General features: G+C 46.0%; 1 protein-coding gene across 3 annotated transcripts in view; it reads right to left on the reverse strand.

The window, feature by feature from the left end:
• The window catches only part of ESF1 (ESF1 nucleolar pre-rRNA processing protein), a 387,155-nt gene that overhangs the window by 284,890 nt on the left and 75,389 nt on the right, over nucleotides 1–26,876 (reverse strand). For all 3 annotated transcript variants that reach the window (XM_085612700.1, XM_085612701.1, XM_085612699.1), the window contains exon 5: nucleotides 1,665–1,765. In XM_085612700.1, coding sequence (XP_085468826.1) covers nucleotides 1,665–1,765 — 101 coding nt within the window. The remainder of the gene's footprint in view (nucleotides 1–1,664; nucleotides 1,766–26,876) is intronic.

The raw sequence follows: 26,876 nt of genomic DNA on the forward strand, positions 1-26,876 counted from the left end.
CTTTACTCATTAAGGGACCTAAAACAACATGGCAGCCTGACAGCTCTTCAACATTCAGCAACTAGTCTTGACTCAGGATCCACAAAGTACGACTACAGAAACAGTTTCTGAAAGAACTTCACTGGTTACCCCTTAAGACTATCATAAAGTTCAAGCTTGCATTTCACGCCTTGAAACCCCTCAACCAACATTCAGTAAATCTGCAATCCACTCTAAAGATATCAGGTGGCAAAAAACCCACATCAAAAGCAAAGACTAGAATCCAAAACATTCAAATCAGATTTTTTTTTTTCTGTGAATTAAAATTTCCTTGCGAGGTTACCTCCTTGTGGAACTCTCTCCCTTAAAAACGATGAAGATAATTATTCATCCCTTACTAAGACTGTTTTCTCTCTCCATTACCTTCTGTAGCACCCGATGCCTCGTTTGCATACGTTTATCCGCATTCCCACAGAATGTTACCTCAAGCCATTATCTCTTCCTATTTCCTTCCCTGTTTAATGCTTTTTTTAACTTTGTTTATCGCCACCTCATAGAAGAATACTTTGAAGTTCTGAGTTTTTCTTTCTCTATGTTTACTGCAGTGCTACATGTATTACTTAAGAGACCTTAGCCTTTTGTTAACTGTAAAGTGCTCCAAAACCCCCCATCATGGATGGGTTGAGAAACGAGTTAGCTCCCTGTACTTCATACAAGGTAGATGTTTTTTCTACTAGTAGCAGGCAAGGTACTACCAGAGAAGAACGAGATAGGAGTCCCAGGTATAATTTTCCCTAAACAGCTGCCTGGAGACAGGAAGATGAGTTTCACTCAGAGTGATCAACAGACTTTCTCTGCATTAATTATATGGGTCTTTCCTATGCCGCATTAAGTTTGTGTGTCTAGATTTAGGAACTCGTCAGGTTAAGAGCACTATGGATTTCAGGTGACACCTTAGTGTTTTATCCTGCATCTCATGTGTGCTGGAGTGACTCATGACCATGTCCAGAATGTCAGTCTGGACGCAAGACTTATCCCCTCCTCCACCCAAAATGGATGCCTACTGTTTATTTGGTGTGGAAGGCTTGTTTGCAACCAAGGTCCTGTAACCTCTCTTTCCAAAATAAGAAGATGTGGCACATGGATTGGAAGCCTGTTTTTCTTTGGGGTGTGATGCTATGTGATGTTCTGCAGTTCTTGGACTGCCTAATCATCAGCTGGAGGCACTTTGTTTCTGCCGTGATGTGGAAATAACTACTTGGAAAGGAGTGCACAGCACACACATCCATGCTTTGAAGCACTTACCTTTTCATCACCGCTCTAGGGAGTATCCTAGCGCAGAAGAGGGAACCCTGCTCTGCCCATTTCCCTCATTCCACAAGAGGCCGGGTAAAAAGGTATTGGGGTCTTCACTTCCAGCACAACACATTTCGCATTACGACATAATCCAAGGGCAAGAAATAACAAACTCATAGAAACAAAAAAGCAAGACCACACTAAACACAGCTGCCTAACATAATGGGGCCAGATATTCTTACGGAAATGGTTTCTGCCCAACTATGTATTTTTCGGTCATTAGCTAGTCTTAGGATCAACATTTTACTATATGTGCATGATGTTCCACACACTGAAATTGTTGAAATTTCCTTAAATCCTTTGTTGACATTTGTGATTGAGAAACTTACTTTTGCTCATCTGTGGCATCTTCAGGTAACTCTTTTAATTCAACAGGGCCCTGTATAGTTTCTTCTTTCATTCTTTGCTTCCCAAAATCAGAAGGATAAATCTATGGAGGATACAGTACACAATTTAAGTGAGAACAATTTAACACAGCACACATTCATTAAGCCATAAAAAATATTTATCTTGGTTAGATCACTGTAAAATGGGTTCAGTAGAGCTGTGATCATGGAAGAACCTAGCCATAAGATCCTAACGGGTAACTACTATACCCTTACAAAAGCACTGTGTCGGTAGAATAGATATCATATGTTATTAGCAAATGCAACCAGCAGCAACCAGCACATAACCATCCCTCGACTTCCTTGCACAGCTGTAAGCATTTGATTCCCAACTGCCAGATCTGCATGCACCCTTTGCGAACAGGTGATACAAAAGGAATGTACTGCTTTCAAATACACAGGTAAACAAAGAGAGACTATTTCCTAGATGCTAAAAAAAAGTGTTTGAGAGATGGGGCATAATTTTGTAACAATGACCAGGATAATACACAGGAAACACAAGGAGAAGATGGACTGAGTTCTGAAACTTTTCAGATACTCACCCCCAGTCACAGATCTGGGTTGAATTCATCATCGTTTTTAGCTCACTTTTCCACCCCAGTTCAGACCCAGACCTATGCAAATGACTCTTGACCTTGTTCCTCATGGGAACAGTCCTGCCAAGGTGCCTTATCTGGACCGGAAACAAGCCTCCTGGGACCAATTTCAGGGTAACACCCTTCATCAGCCAGGCTAGCTTGAATCCAGTGGCAAAGTGAGCAAGGGACCCAAGTCTGGGCATACCCTGCCAACTTAGGGCGAGCTAAGCAAACACAAGGAGATTGGGGGAGAGTATCCAGTGCTCCTTCCATCATCTCCTTGAGCTTGCTTTGTTCATCCTAAGTTGGCACGGTATGCCCAGATGTAGGTCCCTTGCTTACTTGAATGTCTGAAAAGTTTCAGTGCTCCGTCCATCATTTCCTTGTGTTTGCCAGGAGAATATAAAATCAGCTACAGAAGCAGAGTTGGCAAACTGGCCTGGTTCGGCCATCCACAGTAAGAATCGCATGTGTTACAATGCACTTCAGGGTAGACTGTTTCTACCCTTTTTCTGGCAGTGTGTTGGAGCAAGGACTCATAAAAGAGACTTGCTCGAATGCAATCTTCTCAGATAACTCGCAATACTGTAATAATTGTGTTAATAAATACTAATAATGCATCAAAAATCCATACACTTAAGTTTAGGGGAAGCTTGCTTATGTGTCGAACTAACAAGTAACCGAAGAGTGATTAAAAATGGCTGCTAACACGGGAATCTTTACTGCGCATGCGTCAACTACATCTACGTAGTAATGACGTACCTATGCTTTGGAAGGAAATCTTTGCAGCTGCGCAATCGCTTTCAAAATGGCAGCTCCAAACTCACGTTAATGCGCATGCTTATGCTGAAACTAAACCCTGCAAATTTAATAAAAGGCTAATGCGAAAGATTTATGTAAGTAAAGGGGGTTAGAGTAGAGATAGGTGGTATACAGTGAAATCATTTTATTTTGAATTTAATATGTCTCTCTCCGACTTCTTTATTAGTTCGTATTTTGGGCCTTCAAGGATGACAGATGTCCATACCCCACGTGTCTTCTGCACATGCGTACTTGTAACCCGCCAGGAACCATGACGAATGAATTGAAACTCATCCAAGGCCACAACCTCAGTTTGTCCTGGGAACAGAATCATCTTCCTGACCAATGAATGAAGAAGTTATAAAATTGTATGACTTTGATTGATATAAATGTGAACTCAGGTGGGAAATAAAGCATGGGAAAGTAAATTAAGGGGTGGGAACATAGAACAATGAGCTTAAAGAAAAATACTGAACTTAGCATGGTGTGATGATCATCTCCCCTTTCCCTATTCAATCAGGGTTAGAAGTTTCATAAATTTGAAACATTTAGGGGTGGTACATGCCATTAGAAAGGTATAATTGAGGTAGTTTAGTCAGTCAGTTTAGAGATCACAGCACACAGCGACACGGAGAATGCTGAGAGACCGAGATGCTGTCCGAGAACTAAGAAGAATACTGAAGAAGATCCATTTCCAGACTTAGAACTTTTGAGCCAATTAATTAGAAGAACATCGTGGAAGAATCGAGGAGGCACATAATAGAAGATGATCGCGGAAGAATCGAGGAGGAAGATAGTGTCTGAGAGGGGTACGACGCAGACGTCATATCTAGAAGAGGTCATCTATCCTGTCCCTGAATCCTGTCCTGAGCCTTTGTCACCTGATCTGTCCCAGGGGACCCTTTCCAATTCCTTGGCCAAGGGGTTGGTTTCCACACCATTCTAGGTAACTATAATTCTGTGTAGTATGTCATTGTACTGCTCTCGCTGTTTCCTCCCTCTTCAGGTTCTGTCATCGTAATAACTTTGTTTAACAATTATTCTAATTAAATTTCATTCCCTTCCTCTCTTTGGAGAAGAGGGTGTTCTAACTGTACATTGGTTCTTGGCTCACACAAATTTACTAGATAAACATTTAAAACTCTCCAGAGTCTGTGGTTATTTAAAGAAGGTTTATTCTATGTAATTTTTACCTATTCTGTTAACTAAAAGGTCCATTGACCAGAGGAAAGTACATTGGATCAGAAAGGTTTAGTAAGAAATGATTAGATAAATTCATCTGACGGGTATTAGTACAATAAATTGACCCCAGTGGTATCTACTAGCCTATGAGAAAGAGTGTGTGTTTATGGGCCCAGGTGAGTATCTGGTAGGTGAGTACCTGAGGTTGGTAACCCGCTGGATCAGTTTTTCTGGTAGCAGAGCTATGGTTTAGTTTATTAACTAGTTAGGTGAAAATGTTGTATATCTTTCTTTTTAATACTTTATTCGATAGATATTTATCATAAAAGTACAAACATGCAAAGTACATAAAAACAATCCATCCATAGTACTACAATTACATCCAGAACAGCAAATAGCGAAAAAAGGGACAAAAAATAAAAACAGAATTTAAAACAATGCTTTCTTCATTCATGAGAATTTATATATTACGCAGCAGTCTAGAGCGGATTAACCAGGCACCCGCGAGGTATTTAGCAACCCCACAGATGATATACATAGAAACAGTATTGGTTAAAATAATACGCAGGGCTGATCTGTGATCCCTTACTCCCAGCTCCCTGCATACAGGTTTCAACCATTTAGCCCTAACGAACTTGTAGGCTGAACAAGCAAATAAAAAATGGCCAAGGGATTCCTCTGAACATTGGCAACCTGGGCAATTTAGATCAAGCCCCCCCTTGGCCTTCCACCTTTCCAAATAAACTTTAAGGGGAAGAGTGCCATATCTTAGTTTCAAGAACAAAGTTCTATCTCTAGGTAGTTGGATAAAATCTAAAAAGGGTTCCAACTTCATAGATGGTTTATGGTCAAGAAAGTTCATCGTTAAAGTTCCCAGGTTTAAGTTATTGTTAACCTTGGCCTCAACCCAGTCCCAGTATAATTTCTTTACAACTTGTTTTGCAGGGGGGGACTTGTGTGGCCCAGGACTCCCCCAGGCCTATTAATACTACCGGTTTCTTAAGGTTGTTGAGCCACTTTATTTGGTGAGAAACATTTAGGGATATTAACTCGTCCAACACTCAAGCATATCCGGCTAATTCCTGGGTTCTTCTAAGGCGCACCCAAAATAACAGCGGCCTTAGTTGAACTTTGTCCGAGATTGATTTTTTATCCATATCAAAAAATAATGGTAACAGACGGGTTGAAACTGGAAGTGAGACTAGATCTCTGATAAACTTATTTTCTGCAGTTGCCAGGACCTTAGTGTTTTCAGCACCCCATAATTCGGAGCCATAGACTGCCGAGGCTAAAGCCTTCCCTTCATAGACTACCAAGGAAGGGGCAACCGGTCTACTAATAGAGAGGCGCTGATTCTTTAGTATGGCACCGGAGACCCTTTTGAGGTTTAGTACCATTTTTGATATATGGGAATGCCAGCTCATGTTGTTGGACAACCTAACCCCTAGATAATCAAATTCATTCACCACCTCTAAAGGGGACCCATACAAGGTAAGACGAACATTCCTAACCTTTCTATTTGGAGATAAAACCATTAACTTTGTCTTCGAAGTGTTGACCGTTAACCCACGGTCGTTACAGAAGAGGGAGAAGCGGTCAAGCAATTTTTGGAGACCCTTGGGGTCTTGGACACCAGGAGGGTATCGTCCGCAAAAAGAAGTGTGGGGGTTTTCTCCCCGGCAAGGACTGGGGCATCCGCAAGGTCCTCCCTCAAATGGTCCACCACCCCATTTATAAAGAGGGAGAACAGTGTCGGAGCCATCACACATCCCTGCCGCACCCCCCTGTTGACTGATACCCTCCCTGTCAATTGGCCCTGGCGCCCCCAACGTATCCTTGCGTAGTTATCCTCATGGAGTTTGATAACAAATTGAAGCAGGGAACTAGGAAACCCCATGGCTAATAAAACCTCCCATAGCTTGGCGCGTGGGATAACATCAAACGCGGTTTTCAGGTCTATGAAAGCCAAGTAAAGACAACCCTTAATAATTGATACTGACTTCCAATAGACCGCGCAAAACCGGAAGTCTTGATCCATTGCACCAACATTCCGCCTAAACCCAGCCTGGAAATGGGTTAGAATATCATTATCCATTAGCCATGTCTCAACTCGATTCATAATGACCCTGCCAACTACCTTTTGAATGGTGTCAATTAAACTAATTGGTCTGTAGTTGGCAGGGTCCTCTCTATCACCTTTCTTATAAATCGTGATCAACTCCGCCCCTTTCCGTGATTCCGGGACGGGATGGCCTCGCTGGATGAGATTCATTAGATTTGCTATATAGTCTGCCCAAATTTGGGGGTCATGAAGTAGAAGATCCCCGGGCAGGCCATCTGGACCAGCCGCTTTGCCAGGAAGGATATTTAAAATAGCGACCTTGACTTAATTACTGGGCAACTCCAAACTAAGGTTGCGCTTATTGCACACTGCTAAGGGCAATGGAGGGACTTGATCACCTTCCTCACAATACAATTTTAAAAAATGGGCGTGCCATTGCTGTTCATTATTATGATTTAAAATGGGGTCAACTCCCCTACGGTCTAAAGCATTGATCAATTTCCAGAAAATAGTAGAATTCTTCACGCTGGCAGCGATCTTAAGCTGCTGCCAATGCTCCTCCTTCCAATTTTTCTTGGCTGAGGCTATTGAACTACGGTACTCCTTTCTAGCCAGTTTCACTGCTATTGGGTCCTTCAATTTTATCGCCAAACCAATGGCTTTCCTCTTTTTCCTACATTCCACTGTATACCACGCGTTCGCCTTCAGGGGTCTAAGATCCGCTTGGGGGTTCCCTTGGGTGTTTGAGGAAATACTTTCCTATTTTATCTGTGAAATTTTGGTACTGGCCCAATAATTTGGGCCCCAGAGAGTAAACCTCTCCCAGATCCACCGCTGCGAGGCTGGAGGTTTCTGCTTTAACTAAGTCCCCAATACCATTAATTTTCCCTTCTTCACATTTTACCACGTCCCATCTAAGTTTCCGGTTACAATTAGAGGGGAGGACATCCTTGGTGATCAGCTCCATCCCCCCGCTCTTACTAATCCCATTAGCCCAGTTGATTCCCATACATAATGGGTTATGATCGCTATCTGAAGACTGCCTGACCTCCATATCTACTAAACTAGCCCATGAATGAACATCTGAAAAGATGTAATCGATACGTGATGGGCAGCCTATCCTATTATAGGTCATTGCCCCGTTACGATCAGAAGTGGTCCGGCCATTTAATGCCCGTAGATTATGTTCCAAAGCCAGTGCGTTCAACTGTATAGCTATGGCAGACCACTTCTTAATAGGGGCCAGTACTAAAGGGGGTATAGTCTGTCTTCAGTCCTCTGAGTTCAAACCCAATACATCCTCGTCATCCAGGGGTTCAAATGTACAGTTAAAATCACCCCCCCAACAGGATTTTGGACCTAGGTGGAAGCTCAGACATTTTTACATCAAGCAGCTCAATTGTTTGCGAGGTTAAACCACCCTGTACCCCTCTTGCATAAACACAAAACAAATGAACAATACCCCCGTATGGGCTTTTCAGGGAAATGTGCAAGATATCATTGGATTGGACCTTGTGTGTAATAATAGTACAATTCAAATTCACCTTTACCCAGATGAGCAGACCACCTGAGGGGCGGCCTTTTCCTATGGAAACTGCTGGGACAAAGTATGTAGAGTACCCATTTTTATATTGCGGGGACAAACTCCAAGTTTCATGAAACATACAAATATGGAAGGAGTCAATGAAGTCATTCCATTCCGGATTTTCAAGATTTTTCCTGAGCCCTGCTATGTTCCAAGAAAGGATGTTAATCGAAGAGAGTACTACAGTTGGTGCAACGGGTGTGGCTGTTGGACTACAATCCAATTCGCCCCTGCTAGGGCAACCATTATCCACTATCACTTGAACCCCCGTTCCAATTGGAGTTACAGCCCGTGGTAACCCTACCTCCTCCCTCATAACCTCTTGGCCAGAGTGCTGGATCGAATGTCAATCAACTGCTTCCAGGCCACTGAAGCGATTGAAACAGGGTAATGGAGGGGGGTTATGCTGATGACCATGCCATTCCCCTTGAAACTGAGTAGAACCAAAAGGGGGCCTACCTACTCTCCTGTGTACTGTGCTCCACCCTCCATCTTCACCCACATCCCACTGGTTAGAATTATAATCCATAAAAGGCTCCTCTCTCATCCCCCTTCTTGTGTAATTTTGAGCTCTTAACCAGCTCCACCTATTACTGCGGTGATCTGCAAGCATATAGAAATGGGAGAGGGGTTTAACTAAGATTGAAGAGTTGTTATTACATGGGGGCCCAGCACGGATATATTCCACCGTACGTGGGTCCTCAAATGTTACAACAACGCAGTCGCCCTGGAGATTTTTTTTATTCTCACCCACCCATGGTGCTCTCTCCACCATAAGCAAATTACTGCGAATGTTGGGTGGAAGTGGGTAGTTTCTATCTAACCAGTGGCAAACTTTGTTTTTGAGAGCCCAAAAGGATTCTGTTGATGAGGGGGCAAGCTCGGGGACACCTGTTAGAACTATTACAAAGGAGTGGGCGTCAGGAGGTAAATTAATATTCCGGCGTATCTTAGGATTCGCTGTAAGAGATATAAGGGGTTTGGGAGCAGGAATAAATGGACCATTTACTTTCTGTGATTTACTGGGTGCCTTGGAGGGCAACTTAGTAGTACTATTTGTATTACCCTTAGGTGTAGGTATTTTTAGTGGACGCTTTGGAGGGGAAGGGTTCTTCCCTGTTGGTTGTTTAATAGACAGAGGCAGTTTGATGCCAGCCAGTGCTGGTCCACCAATTGCCTTTTGGGCAGAAACTTTGGGTCTGGCTTTTAACTCCAGGTTTAGAGCCTGTAGTTGATGTTCAATACCCTGTAGTCTAGTCTCCAGGGGAGACAGTAAGGATTTAATGAGCTCAGATATGGAGCTCATAAATATACCGTTCCTGTCTTCGGCCCCCTCAGAAGATTCATCCAGACTACTCTCTTCAAGGAGACTTGCTAAACTATAAATTGAGGCTGTATCGTCGGGAATACCCAATGTTATCGGGTGTGAAGCACAATGCGCCTCAGCTCTTCCTCCACTATTATCTATGGTATCCACATTAGCCCTCCACACCTCTGGCCCACAAAAAGTGCTAACAGAGTCATTGGGGCCTCCTGCCCCATCAACTATACCTACTAAATCAGCACTGTCCTTACTAGATATTAGGGAGCATTTGGGAATGGCACCCTCCCTTGAACCCCTTTGTGCAAGTGTTTTATCATGGTCGTGGGAGAGGTAAGAGGGGCTACTGGTTGGGGCATCAAAAAAGCAGAGTCCAGGGGTACAGATTGACTGGTACTGATGGAATGGGTTGCAGGTATAGACTGCATTGGGGTTTGGTTGGTGAGTGCATTGGGCTTTACTTGGTGTGCGCGCAGAGGCTATGAGGCCTAGAGATGATCTTCTCGCTTGTGCGAGATCCTGTGACACTCTTCTTTCCATGAGGGTAATCCCCTCATCAATTAGAGTGTTTGTACGCACAATAAAGTTATCTAATGTACCTGTCAGCTTCGAAGCACCAGCCGCAGCCTTGCTTCGAGTTTCACGTGTGCACATCACTATGACCGGGGGTTACTGACTAGCTAAAACCATATACAACCACAGTTACAACGTCAGAATACCAGCAAATAATATAAGGGTAGGCAGAGTTACTCACAACAAATATACCCAAGACAGCTAAACAAGAATCAAAATACAGTGGGGTGAGCAAAACCAAGAGCTATGGCCCAGACTAGACCCTACAGGCCTCGGAGGGCCACAGAGGCCCCCGCGCTGCGGCCGTGCGACCTTCTAAAATAACAAAAAAGGAGTGATGGGTGGGGGGGGGGGGGGCAGCAGGGAGAGCAGCCCAGGTGAAGCAGATTGGGCTCGCAGGGACTCCTGGGTGATGGAGTCCCTGCTAACGTGCTCGCAGCGCTGCCAGCAACAACACGCCCCGAGTCTTTAGACAGGAGACAGCCCCTCTCCCAGCAGCAGCTCTCGCTGATGGTATATGCGCTGCGGGACCCGCAAAGCAGGTCCGGCGAGTTGCTGGTGGTTTCCAAGGGCAGAGGGCGAAGAAGGCAGCAACAGCAGTCCGGTGGCAGGTCCGAACAAACAGCCGGTAAGGGGTTGTATATGAATTATCATGTATTAACAAACCCGTTTTGTATTTGTTTTATGTTGTCTGGAAATTTCCGGGAATATTGAATAGCGTGTGGTCAATGGAAACCACACTGCAGTGAGGTTACTTGTTTGCTAAAGAAAGTACTGTAAGGCTATGCAAGGTTGACAGTGCTGCTTTAGGGATTAATTTGTATAAAAGTGAGAGTGATTGATAGCAAAGAGTTCGCTGGTGAAACTTTGGTCTTATATCACCTAGAAAAGGTAATACTGTTGAGTGAAGAGTAAGCGGAAGAGTTTTACTCGTAGTGTGTGAAGAGTAAGCAGAAAGGTTTACTCGCAGTAAAAGTTAATTGACTTTCTGATTTTAGCAGAGCAAACAGAGTAGCGAATGTTTCTATGTTAGTGATACTGGCGTCACAGAAAAGCCTCGCTAGTATTGATAAGTGCATAGCGTGGAACAGAATAGATTGGTTGAAAGAATAGAAGCTGCACTGATATTGGTCAAGTATTAGAGTAAAAACAAACCTTTGATTGGCTAGTAAAATATCGCCCAGACTGAAGGTATTTAGGGTTTGCCAGAGAACAATATATAAACGGATCAACACCTAAAATGTATGGAGAAAAAAGAAAGATGACATTTATGCAGAAAATTTTAAATCATTTAAAAAAAGGATAAACCCATTAAGACTAGAGAGAGAATTCTTATCCCTCCCCCAAAAACGCCCGCATCATACATGATGATGGAGAGAGGCTATCATACTTGTGAATGGTTGGAAAATTGGATAGAATATACAAAAAGTGATGGAGTGCTAGCTTTTCCAGAACATGGTATGATTAATGGGAGAATTCTACATAACCTGAGATTAAGAATGAATGAATTAGAGCCTCAACCAAGATTAACCCAATATGAAGCTTTAGAGGGTTTTTATCCTAGACTACCACGTGAACCGCAAGATAATCAGATGAAACAATGGAGACAAGCAATGGTGGCTGAGGGATTATATCCTGTACTAATGGCTGATGAACAGTCAGGAGGCAAGTGCACAGAGAAGACCAAACATTTAACGATGACAGGTAGTGGAGAATCGGAAGATGATTTTTTGGAGGACATTTTAATGAAAAACCCTCCACCTTACCAAGAAGGACTAGTGCTCCGGCTTTAGGAACACCATTAGTTCCCCAAGTTATACATGACCCAACGAATGGAAGGGTACTTCAGGAAAAAGAAAGGGAGGCAATAAACAAGAATAGAGAGGAATAGAGAGGAATTGATACAGAAAATACCCCAATTGAGTACCCATCCTGAAGCACTAACTATACCAGTGACTATAGGTCCGGTGGTTCCATTATATGGAGATAAGACAATCGCTCACAAACCACCAGTCATGTCCACACCCACAATTGAACTTAGAAAAGAGAATATAATAATTGATGAAGGCAGTAAATGTGATTCGGTGATATCATTAATGGATTTACCGATAAGAGGACAGATAAATGAAACTCCGAGAAGAGTTACATCTAGTTGTTCAAAGGAAGTACAAATAGAAACATCTACAGGAGTCATGAGTGCCACAATAGTATCCCCAGAAGAAATAGAAAGATGGGCACAGGGATAGACAAGCCAAAACAGCCACTGAAAACTCTAGATATTCACAAATTGAAAGTGGAATTGGAAGAAATGATAGCTGGAAACATGGGACTAGACAGGCTAAATACTTACAGCGAAGAGTTACTGTTCATTTGCAGAAGTATCACTAGAAATACAAAAGTATTCCATGAGAAATTGACAGACCTAGCTTCTGAAATGGGAGTTGAAATCGGGAAATCCAAGGTATTACAGAAACCATACAGAGCAGAATTCAGTGATAAGGACCTAGAAAATATGAATGTGTCTGGAAGAAAATTACAGGTTAAAGAATAAATGACAATTTTACAAAAATGGGGTGACCTAGACAAATGGAAAGCTAGATGGATGCGAAAAAGGGAAGAAGCCCACGCCAATCGAACAACTTCAGAATTTTTGTTGAAAGAAACGGGAAAGGTAGAAAGATTATGTCCAATGAGAGAAGTACCAGGAGGAGGATATGTACATGTTCCATGGACCAGACAGGATATTTTATCATTTACAAATGATTTCCCGAAGTTAAGAGAAAAGCCAGTTGAGTGGTATCGGCAAGTTGAAAGATTTGTGCAGGTTTTTAAAGTATTGTTAAAAGATTTGGATGGTTTATTTGACATAGTGGTACCTGCTGATTTATGGACCGAGTGTAAACTTACTGTTGATTGGCCTAGTGATGAATATCCGAGAGATGCAAAAACAGGAGCCCCTTCAGAAGAGGTTATGAAGAAATATCACTAGGTGATCACTTTCTTGAAAGGGAAAATTCCTCCAAAAGAAACAGATTGGGTAAAGATAGATAGAATGACCCAAGATACAAATGAGTCTGTACATACTTATTATGAACGCTTACTGCAGGTATTTAAGCAGTATAATGGTTTTGAGAACATTGGAGATAAAGATATGGGACATTTTGTGTATCGATTTGTGACAGGATTGAAACCAGAAATTGGAGACATGATTCGTCAGCACATGTTGTGTTGGCAAGCGAGACCCATAGACGATGAGATTGACAATAAACAAAATAAATTAGAAGAAAAGGTGATGTGGGCACAAGTAAAGTTAGCGGAACATCAGGAACTCCAACTAAACAGTCAGACAGGAAATTAAGGAAAGGGGCAAGGTCAAAGTGAGAATAATGGGGGGAAACTAAAAGGACAAATGAGTAGAGAAGCAAAGAAGAAATTTCTTTGTCATGGGTGCAGAAAATTGGGGCATTGAAAAAACGAGTGTAAAAATATTCAGAATAATAATGGCCCAAATCAAAATTTAAATCCACAGACGCAGAATGAGGTGATAAAGAGTCAACCACAGCAGGTTGTAAATCTACTGAGTCAGTTGCCACCTGCCCCTATGCAAAATTTGAGAACCAGGCTAAGTACAGTACGGACACTGGATTTCAAGGAGGAAGTGGTAAGAAAAATTCTGTAACATCACAATTTCTTTTACAGGACCCTTATTTTGGTGAGAGCGACCAATGACGGTGCCTGAGGGGGGAGGAAAAGGAGTGCGTACGTGGCGCATGCTTACTGGTAGATAAATCAGGTCCATATGTTGTTGGTAAAGTAGAAGGAAAAGATATTACCTTTTTGTTGGACACTGGTGCTACCCGTTCTACTGTGAGAACAGCAGACATTCCAAATCCTACCCCTCTCGGGAGAAGCGATCCAAGTAGTGGGCGTTTCCAATAAACGGATTAGAACCCCTATTATAGAACCCATGGAGGTACGCATTGGTAATTTCAGGGAAATGCACAAATTCGTGGTGTGTGACTCCAGTCCTGTAAATTTATTAGGAAGAGATCTACTGTGCAAAATGAATTGCACAATATTTTGCACACCGGATGGTGTTGCAATTCAAACCCCAGATGAAGACGGAGTCTATAAAATCATGTTAGCTAAACAAGGCACAGAGGTAGATGAGATGTATTCCATGATGACAAAAGAGGATTTACCAGATGAGGTCAAATTGACAGTAAATCCAAATGTGTGGGATTTTACAGGAAAAGAAGTAGGGTTAATGGCAAATGTAGGCCCAGTAAAAGTAACTGTGAAGGAAGGTGCAGTTTACCCAAATACTAGATAATACAAAATGAGTCCAGAAGTTAAAGCAGGTGTTGCAGCAGAAATTGATCGAATGATTGAACAAGGCATTCTAAAGGAAATAATGAGTAGTCCCTGTAATTCACCTATAATTGGTATAAAGAAACCTAGTGGGAAATATAGGATAGTTCAAGATCTAAGAAAGATTAACAAAATTGTTGTACCTTGTTGCCCTGTAGTGCCCAACCCAGCAGTGATTCTGTACCAGATACCATGCATGGCAGGATGGTTTACTTTATTCGATCTATGCCATGCCTTTTTCTCTATTCCATTACAACCAGACAGCCAATATATTTTCTCATTTAAGTTTGAGGACCGTATTTTAGTTTGGAATCGCGTTCCTCAAGGGTACACAGATATTGAAAAAGTGCCTTGAAACCTTAGTGTTGCCCAGAAAGTCAGTATTGGTGCAGTATATTGACGATTTGTTAGTCGCATCTAAGACAAGAGATGACTGATTCAATTGCCCTGTTGAACCATTTGGCTGATGGTGGACATAAAGTGTCCCAAGAAAAATTGCAGTTTTGCAGAACCGGAGTCAAATACCCAGGACACCAAATAGAACGCGGAGTAAGGAAAGTGACCCCAGAAAGAATAGAAATAATAAGACAAATGAAATTGCCGCAAACCCAGAGAGAACTAAGAATGTTCCTTGGAGTTGCAGGATAATGTAGGCAGTGGATTGTAGGGTTTTCCCTGCTAGCCAAACCCCTAATACAAATGACCAACAAGCGAGCAAAAGATCCTATAGAATGGGATGACGGAAGCATGGGAGCGTTTGTGAAATTACTGAAGTGTTTGTGTGAAGCCCCAGCTTTAGGAATGCCAGATTACTTGAAAGAACTCGCACTGTTTTGTTGTGAAAGAAATAGTTGTGCACTTTCAGTCTTAACCCAGAGACATGGTTTGATGCGGCGTCCAGTGGCATACTTCTCTGCCTCTTTGGACCCTGTAGCCTCAGCTTTACCTGGCTGTTTAAAAGCAGTAGCTGCAACCTACACGAGTCTGGGACAAAGCGAATCAATTGTGATGGGGCATCCGTTAAAGGTACATGTTCCACATTCAGTTGAGATTCTCTTAACAAGAACTCAAACTCAGTATCTCACTCCTACTAGTCGGATGACTAAGTATGAAAGATTCATATTAGGTGCTGAAAATGTGACAATTGTCAGGTGTATGGTACTAAACCCTGCCACCTTCTTACCAGATGTATTTTGAGAAGAAGTAAGGGATGAAGCCGAGCACGACTGTTTGGATGTGACTGAATTTTGCACCAAGCCCCGCCCAGACATACAGGAAGAACCTTTGAAGAATGCTGAACATGAGCTGTTTGTAGACGGCTTGTGTATGCGCCATGAGGAGGGAGGACTAAGTGCTGCTTACGCTGTATGTACATTGGCTGGAATAAACGAAGCATCCTATTTGCCAGGAGTCAAATCTGCACAAGTGGCCGAATTGATAGCTTTGATTAAAGCTTGCAAAATTGGGAAAAACTGGAAAGTAACCATTTTTACTGATAGCCAGTATGGTTACGGGGCTGTGCATGATTTTGGCCAACTTTGGATGCAGAGGGACTACTTGACTTCTTCAGGATCCCCAATTAAAAATAGAAATTTCTTAAAAGAACTGCTTGAAGCAATACAATTGCCAAAAGAAGTGGCAGTGGTCAAGTGTGCCACACATCAATCAGGAGATGACTATGTGTCATCTGGTAATAGGTATGCTGACCAGATTGCCCAATACTGTGCCAGAAATAAATTGGCAGTAAACAAGAAAATTTAAAAAAGTGGAATTAGCTGCCAACTTATGTTACTCTCAGGTTTGGAAACATGGGAATAAGTAAGACAACTGCAAGATAAGGTAGAGTTGAAGGAAAAAGAAGAATGGGTGAGAGTAGGGTGCCAAAAGAGGTCAGAAGATGATGTATGGATTTACCTAAATGGCAGGCCAGTAATGCCAGACTGTATGCTTTCACAATTGGCTAGGATGTATCACTGAGACACCCACATAGGCAGGGATGCCATGATCAGACCCTTTAGACAGGATTGGTTTAATCCAAAGTTCAGGCATGTAGCAGGGAGTCTAGAGATGCTTAAACTGTCAACAAATGAATCCAGGCAGGAAACAGTGGTCTGTATGGGAGAAATTGGAAAGGCAAAAGGCCCATTTATAAGGCTACAAATAGATTTTATTCAATTACCACCTTGCAGAGGTTTGAAGTACATACTCTTTATAGTTTGTTTGTTCTCACGGTGGGTGGAGGCATACCCTAGTAGAAGAAATGACAGTATAACAGTTGCCAAACTATTGTTGAGAGAACTGATTCCACGGTTCGGTTTTCCAGTAACTTTGGAATCAGATAGAGGGTCTCATTTTTTTTTTCTTTCCTTTTTCCTTATGAACAAAAGGGAACCAAGGTCCACATTGACACAGCGTTAAGCCTACAACCCATTTAGGGCCGGCAGCGTTTCATCCAAGGCTCTTCAAGAAAACTATATGGAGGCATTATAAGACAATTTAAAACACAGCATGCCGCCTACAACCCGTTGGGCCGGCCGCGTAACAAAACACATATGGCAATATGAAAGCGTTATGTGAAGTGTAGGGACCTTTATCAATGCAAGAACAAGAACAATAGGAACTTGGGCGAGAGGCCCGTCTAAAGCGGATAGAGAAGACTAGACAGAGAGAGGCCGGAAGGAAAGAGGGGAAAAGAGAGAGGAGAAGGACTGTATCAGAAGTGGCTAGGCAGACGGACGGGAATATGTACACAACAGCGCAGGACGTTAGGAGTGCTTGACTTGGGGCTTGCCATATGGGATGTCTCCGAAGACGGACCTGATCATGCAAGGAGCCTATTGGGATCTGACTGAAGTATGGCATCTTCGAAAAGTCGTAATGCTCTAAGCTTGGAGGGTAAGTAACGCGCATGTTCTGTTTTACAAAGGTACTGGACATGGGGTCGCCAAACAGCAGTGAAGCGTGTGTTACGTGATTGTAATCGCGCTGTAAAAAGCTCCTAAGTTATCACATGCCATAAACATGTAGACCAGGCAGCTATTGGGGGAGATTCCATTTTTTTCCAGTACAGCGCTATAGTTTGTTTAACCACCCCAAGCATATGAAGTGCTTTAGTCCAATCGCTGCGGGTGAGTGCTTTCAAATTGACAGGCTTAAGACCCAAAAGAATCACGGTAGCAGATTCAGGCAGCGGAAAACCCAGCACCTCCTTAATGTGGCTAAGGGCTTCCTTCCAGAACAGGGTCAGGAGCGGACACGCCCACCAGATGTGCATGAAATCTCCAGGAGCCTTCAAACATCTCCAACACAATGGGGACACGCTAGGGAACATTTTGTGCAGGCGAGTAGACGTATAGTACCATTGCGTCATGATTTTATATGCATTTTCCCTCTGTGGGATACTGCGATAGACCCCAGGAATATCTCGCCAAAGGCGATGCCACTGCGCTGAGGTGATTTCCGTGGTTGACGTTGCTTGCCATTGGCGCTGGTATGGGTGCTGAGATAGGATCGGAGGGTGTTGTAGGATTTGGTATGTGCGAGAGATAAGGCCCTTTGATTCATCAAAGGAACGGACCAGCCGTTCAAACAGGGTGAATGGACGGGTAGCGGCCCTCTGCATCTCAGGTGAGAACACCCAATGTCGCAGCTGCGCATACTGTAATCCCGCGTTCATCGGAGTCCAAAATCCTCCCGACACAGAGCAAACGTCTTAAGCGTTCCCCCCTCGTACAGATCGCCAATCACCCTACATCCCCCCTGGAGCCAGTTAGCAAAGGCTTGCGGGTGGAGAGCCGGGGGAAAGGCTGGATTACCCGAAATAGGAGTGTGGGGGAAGGGAAAGTTCGTTAATCCCTTACACACTGCAACCGTGTCCCATATATCCAGAACCGTTTTGGTAGGGACTGCAATATATGCACTGCGCGAGCGCACCGTGCGATAATGCCACGCAAGGTCTCAAATAGAACGTCCAGTTACCGTCCTGTCCATATGGAACCACACCTTTTCGCTCTCAATGGCTATCCATTCTGACACAAAGTGGAGATGCGAAGCCCAATAATAGTCAAAGAGGTTAGGACACGCTAGACCCCCTCTGTAGCGCAGCGACATGAGGGTCTTGTGGGAGAATCGCGGCCTGCGTCCTCCCCAGATAAAGCGAATGAGATCACGCTGGAGGCCCTGTTTTTGGTGTTGCGGTACAGGGGTGGGGAGACATTGAAATAAGTATAAGATTTTAGGGAGTATTGACATTTTTACGCCATTGAGCCTGCCCAACCAGGAGATCGTTAGGTTTTCCCAACCCCGCAGATCTTCCAAAACAGTCCTCCGGCATTCTCGCCAATTTATCTGGGTTCATGTGTCCAAGGTGGGGGTCAATTAGAGGCCAAGGTACCGGATACGCGTTTTCAGCATTGGCACCTCTTCTGGCGGGATCGTGAGATTCAGAGCCCAGGATTTGCCATGATTAATTTTGAGGCCCGAAGCTTGCTCAAAAGACTGCAGTAGAGCATGGAGCGTCAGAAGAGATGTATGTGGGTGCGACAAGGTAAGTATAAGATCCTCCGCAAAGAGCGCTACCTTGTTTTGGCGGCCACCAAGGGAAATCCCATGTATGTCCGGGTGCTGCCTAATCATCTCTGCTAAGGGCTCTACCACCAGGGCAAACAGCAGAGGTGACAAGGGACAGCCCTACCGTGTACCTCTAGAGATTGAAAAAGGGTCTGTAAGCTGCCCATTACCTCGAACCCGGGCTTGCAGAGATAGATAAAGGGCCATGATCATAGAGATCATATTCCTGCCCAGTCCGACCTTTTGTAGCACCGCTCGGAGAACGCCCCAATCCACTCGATCAAGCGCCTTCTCTGCGTCCAGCAAGAGAAGGCAGGCTGGTACTTTCCAATGCTGGCCTTTCCCCACCAGATGCGCAATTCTACGCACATTGTCCGCCCCTTGCCTGCTGCGGATGAAGCCAACTTGATCCGGTTCCACAAGCCCAGGCATGTGGGGATCCAAGCGAGCATTTTGTGGTAGATTTTAAGGTCCGTGTTCAGCAAAGCAATGGGGCGATATGACGCACATAGCGTGGGATCCTTACCCGGTTTAGGGATAAGGGCCATTTCTGCCATACCCATTGAGGGCGACGGCCCCTCCGCGCCCGAGAAGGAGTTATACAGCCGCAGAAGATGTGGTTGGAGTTGCAGCAGAAACATACGGTAGAAAACCAATGTCAAGCCATCTGGACCCGGCGTCTTCCCGAGAGGTAGATCCTTCAACGCTGCCCGTAATTCCTCCACTGCGAGAGGGTCTTCTAGTTGTTGGGCATGTTGTAGGTGAATTGGAGTCCAGGGCCACTGGGCTAAAATATCATCTATACGGGCTGGCGAACGGTTGTCCGCCTTATAGAGGTCAGCGTAATAAGCCCTAAAGGCCTCACATTTATCTCGTTCCGTGGTGGCCCAGACCCCATCCGGTGTTTGGATATTCGCTATGTGGGCCTTCGTCGCACGGGCCCGCAAGCGCTGCGCCAGTACTCTGCCCACCTTATCTTCCCCTCAAAATATCGTTGTTTTAGGGTTAGCAGGGACCGCTCTGCCTTATTGGTGCGTAGCTGGCCCCGAAGGTTAGTAAGCCGTCGTCGACTCGTGACCGAAGAATGATCCTGATCTTGTTGCTCTAGCGCCTTAATGTCCTTAGAAAGGCTGTCCTCCAGGCGGCGGGCCTCCCGTGCCATCGCTAAGGATGTGATGTGGCCGTGGATGGTAGCCTTAAATGCATCCCACACCACTGGAAAGGGAGTCTCAGGAAGGTAATTGTTCACAAAGTAGGAATCAATGGCGGACCGTATGTTCTCCACATCCGCGGGTCTCGCAGGACATGCAACGGCAAACGCCACCTCCAAGGGTGGGCAGGAGAGGCGGCCGGGTCCTGCAATAGTAGCTCTACATGGGCATGATCAGATATCGATATGTCAGACATAGACGCCCCCACCGTGTCCCTCACGGAATCATGTGAGATAAATAAATAATCAATACGCGAGTACGAACGGTGAACGTGGGAGTAGTACGAGTAATCCCGCACCTCCGTAGAATGACATCGCCAAACATCCAGCAAACCAAGATCTGTTATCTGTTTCCGTGGTGTGGAGGACATGGCTCCCGCCCCATTGGAAGAAGGTTCACTACGGTCCATAGCAGGGTCCCACACAAGGTTAAAGTCTCTCCCCAAAATTAAGGAGGGCTCGCCATGTGGCACATGTTCCTGTATCAATGTTCGGAGATGGTAATCTTGCATCTGGTTTAGTGCATAGACATTGCACAGTGTAAGTAGGCGTCTCCCCACCCGCACCTCTGCCCTTATGAAACATCCATCCGGACTACGAAAGACTTTGGAGCGCCCCTGCCTGATTCCAGGTCTACAGAGAATAGCCACACCGGCCGTTTTGGTATCCGCCGAGGCCCAGAATTGGAGGGGATAGCTTGGGTGCGCCATGCGGGGGGTATCTATGCGCAGCAGGTGGGTTTCTTGCAGAAAAAGAATGTCCGGGCTACGTTGTCGCGAATAGCGCCACACTTGTTGCCGCTTGTTGTGGGAATCAAGGCCCTTAACATTAAGGGTTAGTAACTTTAATGGGCCAGGAACAGCCATAAGGAGATCACGTCCCAAGTTAGTCCATAATGCCACCGAAGAAAGTGCTTCCGGGGGGTGGGAAGGGAGAGCAGGAACGGGCCTATTCTAGCAACAAGTGCGCGTCGTGACTGTGTGATCAACCGTCCGCCATATCTAGCGCCCACAGAAAAGAAAGAGAAAAGGTATAGATAAGCAGGAGGGCAGAAAGTGAAAAGAGATTAGCCCAACGTCGGCCAACCGGGCCACATTTTCCTGTTCCAATCACCGGCCAGCCTACACCCGAGGGTTCAGACAAGCCTAGAGACGTCACTCTCCCAGGAACAGAGGGGGTACGTCGTCTGCTGCTCCCAAAGTTGACCAGATAGAGGGCTCCGGCTCTAGCCACCCCGCACAAAAAATAAGGGCTAGGAGCTGGGGAACTGCATGACCCCACCATACACCAAGCTCAACTAGAAAGTGCTAGGCCATAAGGTGCGGTGATCGCAGAGAAGGGTTCCAGGAGCCACCAGAGGTACTTAAGCCGTTGATCACGAAGTTGGAGAGTCTGGACCAGATTCAGACTTGTCGCCTTCTAAGGACCGAATGTGTTCTATAATGTCCTGCTTAGCCTGTAAGGAGTCTTGTTCGTTGAAGGGAGGGGAATGCCTGCGCCGGTGCACGGTCGACCAGGCTGGTTTAGCAGGCACCCGTGTAGAGGATGTAGGGCGAGTGGGACTGGCGAGCCGTGAGGTGGAGAGTCGAAGCAGCTGCGCCGCATCCCTGTAGGACCGGATCACCCTACGTCTGGACTCCCAAGTAAATATAAGAGCAAAGGGATGACACCACTGATGGGAGATATTCAAGCTCCGCAACTTATCTGTCACAGGTTTGAAGTCACGGCAGCGTCTCAGGGTAGTGGGGGCCAGGTCCTGAAAGATCTGGATCCTATTTCCCTTGTACGTGAGGTCTTGCTTGGCCCCTGCCGCCCGCAGAATAGCTTCTTTTTCTGTAAAAAAGTGGACCCTGGTTAAAATATCAGGAAGAAGGCCCGATCTGCCCGCAGGCCCAGAGACCCATTGAGCCCGATCCAGGGCCGGGGGAGAGGCTTCTTCATCACCCCACACTTCATGCAGCAGCTGCGCCACATACGTCATGATGTCTGTCCCTTCCGCTTCGAGAGGGACCCCCCAGATGCGGAGGTTGTTCCGGCGACTTCGATTATCCAAATCCTCCTGCTTCAGCTGCAATTCTATGTGTTGGTCCTCCAGGACAGCCAGGCGCTGCCAAAGCTGCTCCTGGTCTTCCGTCCGGGCATCCACATTCTTCTCCAGCCCATTTACTCGTCCTCCAAGATCCGCAACCTCTTTCCGGAGCTCTCTTGACACAAGAGTGCACTTCAGTACGCAGGGAGCCAATCTCCGATTTTAATTCAGACATGAAGGAGGTCATAAAGGCCTGTGTCACCGGGGGCGAGTCCCCCCCAGCCTGCACCTGCCCCTCAGCGGGTGCAGACGGGCCCATCTTGCCCCACATGGCCGCCACAGAGTTGTCCTTAGGAGCTGGACCCGGGGCATCCTTGCTCCTATTAGTGCGTGTCATACTGGTGTCACGGTTGAACAGCCGATGTCAAGTCCTAACAGGTAGCGAAGATCCCCCCGCTGCTTCTGCAAAGCACCGGCCGCACGGAAGGCTCCGCCCCCCGCCACAGGCTCCGCCAGATGTGCTCAGCCCCACCGCAAGCCTAGGAAGTCCAAACAGTGCCAAGTAGGGAATCTTAGTATTCAGGCCGCCACCACAGCTCCGCAGTATTGAGTCACTCTAAATGCCAGTAGCTCCTGTCAACCCCTCCACTGCCCTTTAAAGCACATGAGCGCCCTGCAAGAACATGCAGCCAGACCCCAAGGGCACAACACACTGCCCCAGCCGGGTCGTCCAGCCAGGTCATCTAGCGTCCCACCACCCCCTTGGCAGGGTTAGCCCCAACTTTCACCTCTCCAGAGTAAGAGTCACCAGCCCAGGCTCAGGCCAGACAAATGACGCCCAGGGCGCCGCAGCCCAACACCACCAGCATCAGGCAAAGTATCATAGATGAGCCCCCATACAGGAGAGTTCACGGACCAATGGAGAGAAGCAGTCAAGCAAAGTGAGTGGCACCGGCTGAAAGCAATGCACAGTCGCAGGAGCAGGCCCCACCCCACTGGCAAGGCGAGGAAGCGCTCCCCCAATGGCAGGGGCAGGTGCCGGTCAGCGGGAAGGGCAGCCAGGCAAGCAGGCCAAATGGGCGTCAGGTGACCCATAGGAGCGACCCAGTGGAGGAAAAGCAACATCCAAGAAAGTCTCCAGGAACCCCCTGTGTACGATGAATCCCAGGCCGCTGGTACACAATAGTCTCGCACAAAAGGCAGCCCGGGCCCCAGGCAATCCCAGGCGCAGGACCCCCTCACACCACAAGAGCGGGGCACGGAGAGCAATGTCTCGCCGGGTTCCCTGCAGTCAAGGTCCGCCCCACGTCCGCCTCAGTTGCCCCCCTGCATATAAGATTGTCACTCACCGCCAGGCCACCAAGCCACCAGGGGCTCGCCACGTATCAGTGATGGCCAGCCCTCCTCACCAGCCTCCGTAGTCCGGGCCTCACCGCTTCTCAAAATGGCGGGCAACAGGCGCGGTCGCTGTGCCGCCAGGCGACCCGCGATGCCTGCTGCTGCTGCCACCTCCGGGGACGGCGCGGCCCGAGTGTTGCAGGCAGAGTGACGGCGCGGCCCACGGAGGATCTACGCGGGTCCAACCTATCCCACGTTGCGATCCCGGTCCACAATCCCCAAAATGGCGGCCACTGGCGCTCTCAAGGGCAGTTCCCGCCCTTCGCCGGCAGCAGATGAACAGGTGTGATGTAGGACGATATCCAGGCCGCGCTGGGGGCGAGGGTGCTGCGCTGGTCAGGATGGCTGTCCACCCCCAATGCCTCCCACAGGGCCCGCAGAGATGGTTCAGGGTCGCGCACCCCAGTCAGCGCCATCTACTCACAGATCCAGGTGGCCCACGCAGGCAAGATGGCGGCCGCTGCTGCAGCAAACTCCCAGGGGTCCGAGAGTCCCCCGCGTCGCCACGGCCGTCCCCGCTGCCCTCCACCAGGGCCACCGCGCCACCATCGACTGTCAAAGCAGGGAGAGGCCCCGCTGGGCCGGGAGAGCCAGTTAGCAGAGTCCCAGGGTGAGAGGCACCCCACCGGTGCGGAAGATGGCGGCCCCGGGTCGGCTACAGGTCCGCCACCCGTCCGGCCGCGCACGTCTTGCTCACAGGGCGATCACTCCCGCTGCTGCGCCCACACCTCCTGAAGCGGAAAGCATCAGGCGTCCCCGTGGCACATAGGGTCCACCTTCACCTCGAGACTGGAGACCACCGATCTGAGCGCCATAAAATGGTGGGCGCACCAACTACCAGGCCGAGGCACCTCAACAGGGCGCCGCCGCTCCCACGCAGTCCTCCGCTTAGCAAAGGGTGCCCCGCACCATCCGCACTTAGGGCACCCCCAGGTTCAGCGACAGATGCCCCCAGCTCCGCTGTAATTGCTTTAGTGCGCGGCAGCCTGCCGGAGCTCCTCCAGCGTGCGTCTTACTGCATTGCCAGCGAGACCAGGCCCCCAGAGGGTCTAATTTTAATAATGAAATAATTCGGCTAATTTGTGAAGCATTTAAAATTGAACAAAAACTGCACTGTGCATATCGCCCAGAGACTTCTGGAGAGGTAGAACAAATAAATGGCACTATAAAAACAAGACTGGCAAAGGTATGTGGATCCACTCCTCTTGTTCTGACAAAAATACAGGATTGAATCCCCATAAAATACTCATGAGAAGAGCAATGAGGCAGGCATGTATACCAGGACACAAACTGTTGAATATAACTGATGATTTGGTATTAGACTATTGCAAAGAACTGGCTGACCTAGTGCTTTCCATCTCTCACCAGGTTGGAGAGGACGCAGTTGCCAGGCAGCCGGATCAAGCACATGATCTAAATCCCGGTGACTGGGAGTTGGTGAAGAATCACAATCGAGAGTCGTGCCTAGCACCAAGGTGGGAAAACCCACATTAGGTTCTTTTGGTTACAACATCACCAGTGAAGTGTGCGGGCTTGCCTAATTGGATTCATGCAAGCCACATTAAAAGAGTACCAGCACCTGGCGAGGAAGGACCCCAACTGACTCAAGCAGTTGAGGATGCAGAAGGTTGTGCAGCTGAAGAACATAGAATAAAAGATCCTGAAGTAGCTGATCACGAACAACCGAGCAGAAGTCAGGATGACTGGATACCAGTGGTTGACATACCTGAAGTAAATGTGAGAACAAGAAGTCAAATCCGATTAGATAAACAGGAAAATAGTGAGGACCAGTCAGGTATAGAACAACAAGCTCAGGAAAGTGAAAATACAATTGTTGGAGAACCTGAACAGGATCAGACAAGGAAAGAGCAATCTACTCAGACAGAAGTGAATGAAACCAATCATGAGTCTGAAAGGGACAGATAGGTCTAGAAGAACACGTTCAGGCTGCAGAAAACCAAGCGTGCAGCAAGACCTGAGCAGGACCAGTTAGGAGAAGAACAACAGGTTTAGGTAAAAGAAGAAGTAAAAATCCAGATAAAACCTGAACAGGGTAAGACCAGGGAAGAAGAACGCATACAGGCAGAAAAGTACGTTGCAGGAAGAGGGATTCTGAAAACGAAAATAACCAGATTGTGCCACAACTTAATGAAAATAAAAGAGCACTCGAAGACAGTGACAGTGCAGTACAAGCAAAAAGGGTCAGAAGAGGTGATAACTGGCCAGGTGGTGTGAAAAGGTTAAAGTATCATTTCAAGACAATCAATGAAGAACCTGACCAGGTAAACAAAATTTCTAGTCAGTCTGGGACATCTACTGATAGCCCAAACGAAGAAGTCAAAGATTAAAAGTACTGAACAATAAATTCAAGGGTCCTGAATCGACCAATGTAATTATTGAAGAATTTGAAAATTTCGATTTAACTGAAGAAAGTGATGAAGAAATAAATGCAGAACAGATTGTTGAAGAAATGAGACCAACCTGAAACTTTCCCCAAGAAATTTTGAATTTCACAAATAATTCGAAAGTAAAGAAGAGAAATTTTCCTAGCCCAAAATGGCTGACGATAGGGCTGCCGGAGAACCAAAACGAAATTGTGTACAAAGATGTTGTAGAATATGTATATGTAGTATATTTTTAGTACTTATAATTTGGTTAGTACTAACCGTAGCAATCCCTTATTTGATGGTTACACAAGAAAAGAATAACACAAATACGCATGAAAGGGTAACTAACATTAAAAGAGAGAGAGTAGATTTAGAAGCACCAGATGAGTTAGATGTACATCACACTGTGACAAATAACGACACTGCTTTAAATGTATTTACAAAGTTATTAGTGCAATACGTGGACACTATGGAAGTTAGTGATTGTTGTGTGTATGAAATTACCTACATCAGTAGCAGAAGGTGTAACATATCACCATATTCCATTAACCTATGGTATTTCTTGTAGGATTTTAGAAAGTTTGTTTTATAGAACAGGGAGATTACAATATTATGATTCTAATGTAGATGTGATTTTATCCGAGGTTCCTATGCGAAAGAGCATGAACCCAGTTCTTAGTACTAAAGATGCTCAGTTTATGGGAGGATATTTTCTAACTATGAAAACAATAGATATAGCTGAAGCACACAAGCACAATTTAACATGTAAATTACAATAAGAAGAAAACATATTTTTGAATTTAGTTGAGCAAAGGAGACAGGACTTCCAAAGAAGGGCTTCTGAACCGAAACCTCAGATACCTCAATGGGCTGAGAAAGATGAAGTTTATAAAACTGGCAAGACTCATGCTGCGATGTCCTTGGATTTTTAAAAGAAAAAGAAAGATCTGCCTCCATAGATTAAAGACTGAATATAGCAATGCATTTATTGGTTCCAGTGAATGTGAACGTAATTTCTTAGTTATTGGGAGATGGGGACTAAAAGGTGTAACAGATCCAGTATTTCCTGGAATTTATTACGTATGTGGC

This window comes from Triturus cristatus, chromosome 6, assembly GCF_964204655.1.
Source record: "Triturus cristatus chromosome 6, aTriCri1.1, whole genome shotgun sequence".
NCBI classification, from domain to species: Eukaryota; Metazoa; Chordata; class Amphibia; order Caudata; family Salamandridae; genus Triturus; species Triturus cristatus.